Here is a 14,616-nt window from a genome sequence, read left to right as displayed (position 1 = left end):
AGAGTGACAGTGAGAGTGAGAGAGAGAACATTCGGAGGGAACACACAGATTTGGAAAGACAAACCTCGTGTGAGGGGAGAGATGACTCTGAGTAAGATGGACTTTACTACACAACTAACCGGAGACTGAGAAAACTAAATCCACAGGGAAACATCGTTGAATTATCTTTGAGAGTAACTTCACCTTGCTGTCATTGCATTCAAACACAAACCTGGTTTGTTCACTTGTTTAATCTCGTTGTAACGTTTCTGCAGCACGTTCTTAGCACTGCCACTCTTCTGCTTGACACTATTGTATTGGTTGGTAATGCTGGGTGGGGAAAATACAACACACACAAGAATGTGAACCACCAAAACACGCAGTTCAGGAAACTGCTCCATTTAAACAATGTATATACCAACACGTTACCGTACGGTTTAATAGAAGATAAACTTAATCAGTAAATACAGATTGATCCACCAAGTAAACTTGATTAATTAATCTTGAGACTAACTGTTTTGGACCTTGGAGTTTTTTTCTAAAGCATCTTCCTTCCTTTTTGGTTAGTTTCCCATGAGGCGCTACCTCAGAGCTATGTGCTGCACCTGAATGTGGGGCAGATGGCCAACCCAGCTGAGATCGCCACCTTGCGGCTCATGTCAGCACCATCCTCATTCAGCACTGGCTAGCACCCACTGTAGTGATGTGATGGGTTAGGTTATGCTCCATAAACACGGCATGCTTCCCCTATTCATCATCCTCCCCTTCTGAACAGTCACATCGGATTTGAAATGTTAATGCTATTTCTCTCTCCTCAGATGATGCCCTACCTGCTGAGTTTCTCCAGCATTCCGTGTGTCTGTATTCATTCTCAGAGAATCCCGACAGTGTGGAAACAAGCCTTTCAGCCCAACATGTCCACACTGACCCTCCAAAGGATAACCCACCCAAACCCATTCCCCTACCCCTACCTTATTACTCTACATTTACCCCTGATTAATGCACCTAACCTACACATCCCTGAACACTATGGGCAATTTAGCATGGCCAATTCATCCTAACCCGCACATCTTTGGACTGCGGAGGAAACCGGAGCACCCGGAGGAAACCCATGCAGACACGGGGAGAACATGCACACTCCACATAGTCAGTTGCCCGAGGCTGGAATCGAACTCGGGTCCCTGGCGCTATGAGGCAGCAGTGCTAAACACTGAGCGACACCAATGGTGGTGGCGACCCATGGTTTGGGAATTTCTGTTTCACACCTTCCCTGGGAAGCTAGCCTTCACTAGACAAAACTGCTAATATTCATACATATGTAGAAGATAAAGGGGGAGTTAGGTTCTGTTTCCAAGGGTTTGTAAGGTACAAGCTAAGAGGGTGGCTTTCGGACTTACTCATCTCCAATTGCTATGGCTTCAGGGTCAGTCGGAGGGATTATAAAACAAACAGCAGGTGCCTTCTGTTTCTGGCCAGCTGTATCAGACACTTCCCAGTGAGTTCCATTGAGGTTCTTATTCAGCGTATACCTCTCTCCACGCTGGATACGTGCCTGCAAAATCAGGAAAGTAAAACACCTGCTAACAACTTCCCAGGCCGATTTAAGGCAAGCTACCTGCTCGATAACTGCATGGAATTCGCAAGGCAATACTCTGGTAAAACTGTCACCAAAAGAAAAACATGAATCCTTAAATCTGTGGTTCTGAAATGCAGTTTAAAAAAATAAGAATGGAATGATGATACCAATCTCACATGATCGCATTGAACGGCTTGAGGGGCTGAATGGTCTCCTCCTGTTCCTAAAAATGCCTGAGGCTAAAGCAAAGTCTCTCTCTCTCTCTGGTGGCAATCCTGCCTTTTGGAACTCGACTCGTCTCAGAAACAGACTGAATTTCTCGTCTTCCCACACCATGCCTAGCATTGTGCCCACCACCACTACACCCCCACGCCGCGGGTGCCATTAGTGGCAACTTCCTGATTGGCCACGGATGTCAAACCCGAGCCACCATTCAGAGAGGGCACACTCGGCACCAACAGAAACAGGCGTAACTTTGGGAACCGTTTCCAAAGCAAAGTGCTCCTGTTACACATATCACACCCTGACAGCTGGCAGACTGCAATATTCAACCCCACGGCCTAACAGACAGGATAAACGAGTCAGACCAAACCCATCCACTTCTTCAGGAGGCTGACAACATTCGGCATGTCCACAATGACGCGTACCGATTTTTATAGATGCACCACAGAAAGCATCCTATCCGGATGCCTCACACCTTGGCATGGCAACTGCTCTGACTAAGAAATTGCAGAGAGTTGGGAACACAGCCCAGTGATGGGGTCGCATGTCGGCCAGCAGATTTCCCTTCACTAAAGAGCATTAGCGATCTAATTGGTCGTATCATTGCCATTAGTCTAGCATTTCATTCCAGACTTCACTGAATGCAATTGTCACCATTTGGTAGGGGGAGGGGAGTGGGATTTGAACCATATCCTCAGTGACCGTCACTTCGAGCCCCGCCTACCATCACCCTTTCTCGGCAACAAGTGTCAGAGGGAGGTTCTTACTTCTTCTGCTTCAAAGTCACAAAGAGCCTCGACTGGGACGGGCTTCGGAGGGTTGGCGCGCCGATACTTCAGAGGCAGCACCTGATGGCTACGTTTCTTCAGGGTTTTCACCGCATCATCGTACTTGTCCAGCGCTCGGTCCTGGTCCTGTAGTGGGAGAGGCAGCAACCATCATTAGCATTGATCATGCCTTTGGCTCTCTTCAATAACACTATCCTTGAGCATTGCTGTGAGTGACTTTGGCTGCCCATGATCACAGCCCCAAGGGACACTGGTTACATATTAGATTAGATTCCCTACAGTGTGGAAACAGGCCCTTCGGCCCAACAAGTCCACACTGACCCTCCGAAGAGTAACCCATCCAGTCCCATTCTGACTAATGCACCTAACACTATGGGCAATTTAGCATGGCCAACTCACCTAACCTGCACCATCTTTGGACTGTGGGAGGAAAGGGGAACACCCGGAGGAAACCCATGCAGACATGGCGAGAATGTCACCCAAGGCTGGAATCGAACCTGGGACCCTGGTGCTGTGAGGCAGCAGTGCTAACCACTGAGCCACCGTGCCACCCGTATCCACAAACAGTAACTAGTGAGCTACAAACTTGTAGTTGATCAACACACCGCACGCCTCAATGCCGAGGAATAATTTTGATGATTTTAAGAGATTTCCTACACTTCATGTTTTCTGAGATAAACTGGTTCAATGAAACAACAAGGGGGTAAGCTTCAATTGTGAAAACCTGGCCCATGAAACTTGGGGCTGGGAGACTGAATTATCCAACAGACCTGACACCTCAAGTCTCTCGCACCTCTGCTGGGACCTCAGACTCTCAATGTTAGACACAGGCTGCACAGGTTGAATCAATCTCCCATAGATCAGTTACAAGTTTAACCAGGGAGGTAAAGAAAAGCTAAAAATCTTATTGCCCCAAATTTCTCTCCAGCAGGCAGCGTTACACAAAACAAAGTGAACTGCAGTTTTTTTTGTTGACTATGCATTGCGAGGTGCCACCCTCACCGTCAGTGAGAATTGCCTTTGCTCATTCTTGCAATGCTGAAGCTCAAATAATGGGCAGACTCTTGACATCTGCTTTGAGTTAATTACCGGTACCTGTTGTCCTGAGGGCAAAGGGTGATGACACCGTAGCGATGCAGGAGATTTATAAAATCATGAGGGGTAGAGTTAAGGTGAATGGCACATGTCTATTCCCTTAGGGTAAGGGATTTCAAGATGAGGGGGCATATTGTTAAGATGAGAGGAGAAAGATTTTAAAAAAAGACGAGGGAGCAACTTTATTTTTAAAACAGAGGGTTTGTGTGTGGAATGAACTTGCAGAGGAAGTGATGGTTGCGGGTACAGTTATAACGTTTAAAAGACATTTAGGTAAGTACATGAATAAAAAATATTTGGAGGGATATGGGTCAGAAGCAGGTCTGTTTAGTTTGGGACTATGTTCAGCATGGACTGGTTGGACTGAAGGGTCTGTATCTGTGCTGTACGTCTCTATGACTGCCACTGAACAACTGAAGTTTAGCAGTCACTCAATAGTCAAAAAGGATCATGTATAACAGTTTCACCTTGACCCTGGAGGTCAGCGTGGCCGATCGATTTTATATTGCCCTTTCTCAGGCACAGAGACTTTGCAACGGATGCAGTTGGTTTGACTTACTTCAAGGTCGCGGAGCAGAGTCTGAAGCTGGAATTCATCCTTGAATTCTGGGTTGTATTTCTGATCCAGGTCAGTGTCAACTTTCTTGAGAAGGTCCTGCATGTCCTTCGCATCTTTATAAAACTAAGTGATTGAAATAGAAAAGAGGTAAAGGTGTCATTCCAGGACGTGGATTCAGACAGGAAGGCTTCACCATTTTCTTAAGAAGTTTGAGGCATTCTTGGTCAGGAAGGGAATCAAGGGTTATGAGGAAAAAGCAGGAAAGTTATTCATTCACAGGAGTGAGGGTGTCTCCGACTACACCAGAATTTATTGCCCATCCCGAATTGCCCAGAGGGCAGTTCAGAGTCAACTACCTTGTGGTATCTGGAAAAGTGCAGCAGGTCCATCTTTCAGCTCGGATCTCCAGCATGTACAGTCCTCACTTTCTCCTACCTTGTGGTATCACAAAGTAACACTGAGCGATCGGATCAGCAATGATCAACCACTGAATGCCAGAGCAGACTCAATGGGCTGAATGGTCTCATCAGTGGACAGAAAAGAGGCTTCTGGATCAGTGGTGCTGGAAGAGCACAGCAGTTCAGGCAGCATCCGAGGAGCGTCGAAATCGACGTTTCGGGCAAAAGCCCCTTTATTCCTGATGAAGGGCTTTTGCCCGAAACGTTGCTTTTCCTGGTCCTCGGATGCTGCCTGAACTGCTGTGCTCTTCCAGCACCACTGATCCAGAATCTGGTTTCCAGCATCTGCAGTCATTGTTTTTACCTAGAAAAGAGGCTTCTGTCAACTTACTGCTGGCCATCCAATGTTGCCATTCGTGGAGATGGGTTGCCGCTTTTAGAACTGAAGATGGAAATTCCTCTTCCCCTTCAACTAACGGTAGCACGGGGGAGGAGCACAACTTTACAGTGGCTGGAAATCAGGTATATCTTCCTCTCCAGGAATTAAAACAGCCCTAAGAAGAGCAATACTAACAGGCTGCAGCTATCTGATACTCATATGGGTAACCGATTGTATTAAAACAGAGAATGATGGAGAAACACAGCAGGCAACACCTATGGAAAGAAATAGAGTGAAGGTTTCGAGCCCATTGACCTTTTATTCCATCTGACGAAGAAGGAGTCACTGAACTTTAAAACTTAACTGTTTTTGTCTACAGATGCTGCCAGACGAAGTTTCTCCAGCACTCACTTGTTGTTTCAGATTCCCAGCATCCATTGTTATCTGTCTCTATTTCACCTATTGTCTTATTCAGGTCATTGACATGAAATACTAACTCTGTACCTCTCCTACTGCTCCAGTATGTTCGGTTTATATTGTAGATTTCGAACATCTGCAGTAGTTTGCTTCCGTATTGTACGGCTTTTGTTTTGCAATTGTTTCTTTACTAGGCTATTGTGCCAACCTATAAAAACTGATCTGAAGTGGAATCAAAGGGAGTGAAACTGGCAGCTTTAAAACAATATTGAACAAACAAAAGAGGACAATTGCTTTCCTATCGTCAAGACCTGGTTCGGTTTTTCAGTTCAGTTCTTTAATCAGACACCATAGCAATTGTAATTTGGAAAGGTGCCAAGGTACAATGAAACCGTAGCAACAGGAGAGCTTTGTGTTTAGTCATTGTACTAACTGCTGACCCAGAATTAATGGACAGTGTCTTTGATTTATCAAAGTAGATGGAGGCTGCTTGGTGCAGTGTCTTATACCTCAGGCTCCCAAGATGGAAGCCAATCCAGGTCCATGACATGCAAGACTCCTCTTTGTAATTGGCAGAACAATCCTAATTTACGTTTCTGTGGCTTTCTCAGCCTTAAAGGATATAGGTTCACGTGCAAAGTCACACAACATGGTATGCAAATTATACCCGCACACCAACAAAATAAGATACTCCAAATACCTTTATCTCCTATGAATGCCCATAGCAAAATGCAAACAACTGACCTCTGGGTCACTTTATCTGCCAACGAGGTTAAAATCATCAGAAGGGAAACTGGTAACTATAAAGCGGCACATTCGTTTATTTAAATTCAATCCTGGAGTTTGGGCATCACTGGATTTATTTATTTGGCTAGCACTTGTTGTTAAGAATTTAACTTTGCAAAACTGCCGTGGAACAGGAATGATTCCATTAGGCTGGACGATAGCAAATTTAATTCTTTGATTTAAAAAGGGAACAATCACAAAAGTAAGAAACTAAAGGCAAATTAGTTTATTATCTGTCACAGGGAAAATGTTAGAAGTTATAGCAGGGCACTTAGAGACGTTCAAGGTAATCAGGCAGCATCAACATGGTTTTGTGAAACAGAAATCATGTTTTACCAATCTGTTGGAGGTCTTTGAAGTGGTAACACGTGCTATGGATAAAGGGGAACCAGTGAATGTAGATTTCTAGGCTGCATTTGATAAGGTGCCACAAAAGCCACTGCGGAAAATAAAAGATCATGGTGTAGGGGCAACATATTGGCATGGATGGATGATCGACTGGCTAACAGAAGCAGAGTAGACGTGAATGGGTCTTTTCATTTTGGCAAGATGTAAGCAGTGATTTGCCACAAGGATCTCAATGGTTTACAGTGGAGATAAATGACTTAGATGGAAGTCATTCATGTGTTTGGTCGGAAAGTAAGTTGTGAAGAGGACACAGGCCAGGTTACAACAAGATACTGATAGGTCAGGTAAGTAGGCAAATGGGGTATGATGTGGGAAAATGTGGAGTTGTCCATTTTGGCAGGAAGGATAGAAAAGAAGCATGTGAACTAAATGGTGAGAGATAACAAAACTCTGAGATACTAAATGAATACTCGTGCATGAACTGTAAAAGGTTAATATCCAGGCACAGCAAGTAATTTGGAAAGTTAATAGAATCTTATCATTTATTGCAATGGGAATTCAACACAAAAGTAGAAAGGTTATCTTCAGTTGTACAGGGCACTGGTGACCCCTTATCTGAAGTACTATGCATGGTATTGGTACCTTATTTAAGGAAAAACATCAAATAGGCAGTTCAGAAAAGACTGACTTTACTAAAATCTGGAATTGGAAAGCTGTTTTATGAGGAAAGGTTGGACAAATGTATACCAGTTTAGAAGATTAGAAGGCGACTTGATTGAGACATCTCAAAGTCCTGAGGGGTCGTGACAGGGACGATGTGGAGATGTTTCTGCTTATGAGAGAATCTAAAACTGGGGGTCACTGTTTAAAAGTCAGGAGAATAGACAAATTGCTTTTTCTCAGAGGGATGACAGTCTTTGAAACTTGGTGAAAATTTCCCAGGCAGAGATGGACTGATTCTTGTTAAAGGGTGAAACGTTAACAGGGCCATGTAGAATCGTGGATTTAAGGTTACAATCAGATCAATCCAGACCTTATCCAGTGGTCAAACAGATTTGAGGGGCTAATTGGCCTACTCCTGATCCAGAATTGTATGTTTAGATGCACATTACTGTGGGTCCAGAGACACATATAGACCAGGTCAGTAAGGACAGCAGATTTCCTTTCCTAAAGAACATATTAACCTTATTTTTAAGATGAGAGGAGAAAGATTTAAAAAAAAAATACATATTTTGCATAGAGTGGTTCGTTTGCCAGATGAAGTGGTGGATGCGAGTACAGTTACAAAGTTTAAAAGACATTTGGATAAGTACATGAATAGCAAATATTTGGTGGGATATGGGCCAAACAAAGGCAGGTGGGGGTAGTTTAGTTTGGGATTCTGGTCAGCATGGACTGGTTGGACCAAAGGGTCTGTTCTGTGCTGTATGGATCCATAACTCGATTAGTACGTCAAGTGTGATTTTTAAGACAATGTTGCCATTAAACCAGACTTTTGCGGAATTTAAGTTTCACCATCTTCCAGCCTCGCCCAGTGCCATTCCTTCTGTCACCATTGTTGTTGATGGTGAAATGATGCCAGTGTGCTGACCTACAGGGGAGCTTTGCATCAAGTTGCTTTATAAAACACTGGCAAAAGTGGCATTGTTACACCAGCACACAGGCTGCAGCGGTTCAAGGGGTCAGCTCACCACCACCTTATCAAGGGCAAGAGGGCAGTTGGCAGTAACAGCTGGCCCAGCCATTGCTGCCCTCACCGCTGAATAAATTCTTGTCACCCCAAATCATTCCAAATTCACGTGATTGGACCTCTTGACTTGAATTCATTGCAAAGAAATTTTATGACTAACTTATTTCTCAGCAAACGTTATCCCAAAGTTTCTCACCTTCTTTGGGACACCCAGAAATTTGTTTTTTTCTGTATTTCAGTTGAGAATTATCTTTATGACAGACCACCCGGATTTTAGGAGTGGCTCTGAAATGGGGGGATTTGGGGGGATACAAGAGAGCATAGAGGGGAAGGTGGTTATGAAGGGGATAGAGATGATATGGGATGGGTGGAAGGGGGGTGAGGGAGTATCTAAGTGACGCTGGGAGCTGGGCTGCTGTCCCCAAGTCCTGAGGCAGGCCTTTGGACTTTAACATCCCCCAGGAGCCACACTCTGAGGTGGCTCATAACGTTCAAGTCTTGTCTCCGCATTAACCTCTTGGAGACGCAAACAAGGTGGAAACGGGCAGAGGCAGTACTTGGGACCCAGAGAGGAAAATCCAGGTCAACGTCTTTACCCCTACTAAGGTGGAAGAGCGGTGATGGAGTTCAGCTTTTGTGGAGATTTTGTTTATCCCGAGAGTTGGTGAAGCCGTTTACCTTGTGGTAGTCATCCATATTCTTGAGGTGGTTCTCCTCACAGATCAGCAGGTTGAGGTATTCCTTCCAGTCAGCATGAACAGCTTCCATGTGAGCCTGAAGGAGAGTCACAGAGTCATAAAGTCATCCAACACAGATGAGGCCCTTCAGCCCATCAAGTCTGTGCCAACCTATCTGCACTAGCCCCACTTTCTTGAACTTGGCCTGTGACCTTGAACTGCTCATCCTGTACTTTGTAAAGGCCTCCTGCCTCTATTACCCTCCCAGGCAGTGATTTCAAGATGCCCACTACCCTCTGGTGATAATAAATTCCTCAAAATCTCCTGCTCGTAACATTAAAATATGCCCCCTCATTGTAATCAGCTCATTGGCATTCAAATTATTGATGAATAGGTCCTCAAGATTCAGTCCTAGCTTTTCAAACACATCTGCAGAAATATATAAACCAGAAGGAAGTTTGTTATTCTTCTTTTGTGGGATATGGATAATACTGGAAAGGCCCACAGTTGCAGCCAATCCCTGACTGTGTTCAAGCAGCTCACTAGGGCATCAGGAAATGAATTTCTTGCAGATGAATGTGGAATCTCCAGCTGAAGGCTGCAACACTCAGGAGCTGAAGGGGGTTCATTGAATACTTTTAAGACAGAAATGGATAGATATTTGCTAGACGGGGGAGTCAAAGTGGTATAGGGTACAAATGGAAATGCAGAATTTAAACAGGTCAGCTGTGATGTAATTGAGTGATGGGAGCAGGTCTGGACGGCTGAATGATCTCTATTTGTTCCTATTTCAAATGTTAGTTGATGCATCAATGGAATGCACTGCCTGGATTTGTGGCGGAGACAGGTCTAATCAAGACGAACATTGGATAGTCATTTGGATAGAAATGGTGAGCAGGGATTTGAGGAAAAGGCTGAAGATTGGCCAATAGGGGATAGAATCGGTGTCTGTGTAATGGGCCGAATGGCTTCCTGCTGCACCGTAACTGTTCTGTGATTCAGTCTCACACACACACATGGTTTTAACAGTATCACCGGGGATCGCCTCTATTACCTCAATAGCGTTCTTTCCCGGGTGATTTGCCTTTAACAGTTTGTTGCCTTCATCGTGCAGTTTGTTAACAGTCATTTCCTTTGCCTCGAGGTGTCGGCCCACAAAGCTCTGCAAACACACACAAACAGGCTGATTATTGGCAATGCCCACCCTCTCCCTCATCCTCCTGGAACAGGGGCAAGAAAACAGTAAAACTACTGAAACACAATCAGCTTGCTGACTTCAAGATGATGTTCCAGCACGGCCAGCATCTTCTTTCACAAGTATTATTGTTTTTATTTATTGTTTCATCCACCTGGTGCTGACTCTTACAGAGATATGGCTGCAATATACAGATGTACACTTGGATTATTGCCCGGGTGTGAGCCGTATTTGTTTGGACCATGGTGTTGAATCCACCCAGAAACTGGGATATTGGTCACCATGAACGGCTGAGGATCCTGGGATTGTATTCATTTGAGTTTAGAAGATTAAGGGGAGGTCTAATAGAAACTTACAAGATAATACATGCATTGGAAAGGGTGGACACTAGGAAATTGTTTCCGTTAGGCGAGGAGACTAGGACCCATGGACACAGCCTTCGAATTAGAGGGGGTAAATTCAGAACAGAAATGCGGAGACATTTCTTCAGCCAGAGAGTGGTGGGCCTGTGGAATTCATTGCCACAGAGTGCAGTGGAGGCCGGGACGCTAAATGTCTTCAAGGCAGAGATTGATAAATTCTTGATGTCACAAGGAATTAAGGGCTACGGGGAGAATGCGGGTAAATGGAGTTAAAATGCCCATCAGCCATGATTGAATGGCAGAGTAGACTCGATGGGCAGAATGGCCTTACTTCCACTCCTATGTCCTATGGTCCTATGACACTCACACCAGAAGGTGGATATTGGTCACCATGTCACTCACACCAGAAGGTGGGATATTGGTCACTATGATACTCACACCAGAAGGTGGAGAGGCATCAGCGTTCCCATTGCTCATTCATCTCCAAACCATCCCAATCCCATTGGGAAACGGTGATCAACTGGTTTGTAGTTGGGGGAAGTGTTACTAACAGGTTTGTAGATGGGGAATGGTAACCAATCTGGTTTGTAGTTAGGGAATTGCAACCAATCCGGTTTGTAGTGGGGAATGGCAATCAATCCAGTTTGTAGTTTAGGAATAGTCACTAACAGGTTTGTAGTTGGGGAATCATAACCAATCTGGTTTATAGATGGGGAATGGTAACCAATCCGGTTTGTAGATGGGGAATGGTAACCAATCCGGTTTGTAGATGGGGAATGGTAACCAATCGGGTTTGTAGATGGGGAATGGTAACCAATCCAGTTTGTAGTTGGGGATGGTAGCCAATCGGGTTTGTAGTTGGGGAATAGTAACCAATCCGGTTTGTAGTTGGGGATGGTAGCCAATCGGGTTTGTAGTTGGGGAATAGTAACCAATCCGGTTTCCAGCTGATTACAAACTGAAAGTCAAAACGTTTACTGAGACTTAAATATTTGTCTGGATCATTGTTTCCAGTTTGGAATCTTTTATTTTAAATGTTAAAATGGTAAGTGTATATTTTAAAAGATATACCTCAAGGCATCATCATTGATGGTCAGCTTCAGGCCAGGTCTGGCCAATGCACATGAGCAGTTCACTGGGTTGACCTCCCAGCCTTGGAATGGAGGTGACCCACAGATTTGGTAGGGATGAGCATAATTAACAAAAGGTTGTGAATGTCATTATTTCAGGTTGACTCTCATTCTTGCCATCCTGCTGAAGTGACAGTCATCGATGTGTTTGGATTAAATGGCTATTGATTTCCATCTGCTGCTTTACAGGTTGTCCATGTCCATTAACCTGACTCGGTTAACCCACAGCTGGTAGCAGAGCTAACTCTGGGACTTGTAGGGTCTACTGATCTGAAGCAAGTGAAGACAACTCATTACAAAGTGGAAGAGTGTAAGGTATTTGACATGCTTCGTGGATAAGCTAGTCTAATAAATAACCATCTCTTTATCAGCTAATATCCACAATCGCCTCTCATTGAGTACAGGGACAAAGTTTCCAGTCAAGATTACAAAGACTTACTAGAAGGGGTTTAGACCACGGTAACTACCCACTTCCTTCACTACAGGGTACTTCATCTGCAGCACATGGTTATCTGTAGGATCGAAAGCAGCAATACCCCAAAGTCCCTTCAATGGCATCTTCCAAACCTGTGTTCTCCAGCACCCAGAGAGGCAGCAGGCAGATGGAAACACTGGCACCTTTGAGTTCCCTTCCAAAACACACCCTCCACCCTGTCCAGGACATCCATCTCCATTCTCCAAACCCAAGAACAGCTCCCTGGGTGGAGTTGGACTGCAGCGGTTCATAGCGCAGTGACAAGGGATGGCCAACGAGTGCTGGCCTTTGCAGCAACGCCCAAGAATGAATTTGTGAAAAGTAACATTTCTGATTCCGCGGCCACGGTTACCTCGTACTGGCGGTGGCGGCTCTTGTAGTCGAGGTTCTGGTCACTCCAGTCATAGCGCAGACGGTCTTCTTCCTGAGTGTCCATCCAGTACAGCTCGTTGGTACAGTTCTGCATGTACTCCCGGAGACTGTCCAAGTCTTGCTGCCGCTGCTGGGTCCCTTTCTGCAGGACAAAAGCAAATGATTTCCTTATGACCCGTGTCTAATAACAACGGGCACCATAACAGCTGTATACACCATTTGTTTCAAAGTTCATAGAATCCCTACAGGCCATTCAGCCCAACTAGTCCACATCGACCTTCCGAAGAGTATCCCACTCAAACCCATTCTCCATCACAGGGTGACCCCTATATCCGCGGAATCATCTTCCACAGTTTCAGTTACCTGCGGTTTCCCAAGGCCCGAACATGTCAAAGGGAAGGTTCCAGAAGCAGGAAGGTGTGTTGCCCATTTAAATGAATAGGTTCACTCCTTTCCGCAGTTTCAGGCTTCCGCGGTATGTCTTGCAATGTATTCCCCGCAGGTACGGGGTGGGACCATTGTACTCCACACGTACCCCTGACTAATGCACCTAACCTACACATCCCTGAACACTATGGGGCAATTTCTCATGATCAATCCACCTGACCTGCACATCGTTGGACTACAGGACAAAACTGGAGCAGCCGGAGGAAACCCACGCAGACACTGGGAGAATATGCAAACTCCACACAGACAGTCACCCAAGGCTGGAATCGAACCTGGATCCCTGGCTCTGAGAGGCAGCAGTGCTAACCACAGACACCGTGCCACCCCATTTTGTTCACTTCATCAAATCTTAGTTCCAAATTGCCGCAAGGCAGATCTTCTGCTGTCCTACTTCAGAGAGCAAGCTCTTCACGGCCTTACACAAGGAGTGAAGGAGTCAGAGTCTCTCCAGATGTTCAAATCACAGCTCGATTATCATCTTCTTCCTTTGCAATGTCATTAAGGGACTTGTTGGAAACAAAGTGATTGTTGTTCAAAAGCTCAAGCTGATATTCTGTGTTTTCCTGTCTCCTTGATGTGGAGGAGCTGGTATTGGACTGGGGTGGACCAAAAAAAAAAGTCACCCAACACCAGTTTATAGTCCAACAGATTTATTATTTGGAAGCACTAGCTTTTGGAGCGCTGCTCCTTCATCAAGGAGCTATGGAGCAGGATCATAAGACACAGAATTTATAGCAAAAGATCACAGTGTCAAGCAACTGAAATGATGTGTTGAACAAAACTAGATTGCTGTTCTGGGATTTACATATTAAAGGAACCGAAACCTGCAACCCATTCTAAAAGATGAAAGACTTAACAGCAATCTAGTTTTGTTCAATATATTGTTTCAGTTGCACGGCACTGTAATCTTTTGCTATAATTTCTGTGTCTTATGATCCTGTTCCACAGCTCGTGATGAAGGAGCAGTGCTCCGAAAGCTAGTGCTTCCAAATAAACCTGTTGGACTATAACCTGGTGTTGGGTAATTTTTTTTTCCCCCTGGCTCCTGTTAGTCTGAGAGAATGTACTGTCCTGAGATAATGGACAGGTCAGGAGTCACGGAGATTAGGAATATTTCAAAGCAAGTTCTATTTGTTTCTCTTAGCATATTCTACAAATAGGTAAAAACAATGACTGCAATCTTGCTTACTTGTACCTGATCTCAGAGCTAGACAAGAGCGCCCAGAGCAGAGACTTCAGAATATTGAGTGTGAGAAAGGTGGGTGGGGAGGTGGTTTATACAGACTTACAGGCAAACTTCAAGGTACAAAGAATTAGGAGTTTGAATCTTTTGCCAGCATGCTTGTAATAAAGAGGTTTTTTTGAAGCTATCCACCTCTGATTCTGAGTATGGAGTTTGTCCCACAATGCCAATTATAAAGCACAAGGGCTTTTTAATTCATTCACGCTAATGAGGGTGTTGCTGCCTTGGTCAGCATTTTATTGCCCAGAGGGCAGTTAAGGGTCAACGCCATTGCTGTGGGTCTGGAGTCACATGTCGGCCAGACCAGGCAAGGATGGCAGATTTTTTTCCCTAAACAATGAGTATTCCCTGACAATCAGCAGTGGTCAGCATTAGACTCTTTAATTCCAGATATTTAGTCATGGCAAGATTTAAACCAACATCCCCAGATCATCATCTAGACCTCTGGGTCGATAGTCCAGCAATAATACCATTGGGC

The 14,616-nt window shown here is 44.8% G+C and overlaps 1 protein-coding gene across 1 annotated transcript in view; it reads right to left on the bottom strand.

The window, feature by feature from the left end:
* The window catches only part of ppl (periplakin), an 82,284-nt gene that overhangs the window by 28,665 nt on the left and 39,003 nt on the right, over positions 1-14,616 (bottom strand). Inside the window, exons 7-13 of the mRNA XM_043712027.1 lie at positions 12,429-12,590; positions 9,969-10,076; positions 8,916-9,011; positions 4,220-4,342; positions 2,545-2,691; positions 1,377-1,531; positions 212-309 (exon numbers count right to left, since the gene is read on the bottom strand). Coding sequence (XP_043567962.1) covers positions 212-309; positions 1,377-1,531; positions 2,545-2,691; positions 4,220-4,342; positions 8,916-9,011; positions 9,969-10,076; positions 12,429-12,590 — 889 coding nt within the window. The remainder of the gene's footprint in view (positions 1-211; positions 310-1,376; positions 1,532-2,544; positions 2,692-4,219; positions 4,343-8,915; positions 9,012-9,968; positions 10,077-12,428; positions 12,591-14,616) is intronic.

This window comes from Chiloscyllium plagiosum, chromosome 21, assembly GCF_004010195.1.
Source record: "Chiloscyllium plagiosum isolate BGI_BamShark_2017 chromosome 21, ASM401019v2, whole genome shotgun sequence".
NCBI classification, from domain to species: domain Eukaryota; kingdom Metazoa; phylum Chordata; class Chondrichthyes; order Orectolobiformes; family Hemiscylliidae; genus Chiloscyllium; species Chiloscyllium plagiosum.
The sequence above is the reverse complement of the archived record's forward strand: the minus strand, read 5'-3'. Positions and strand labels throughout refer to the sequence as shown.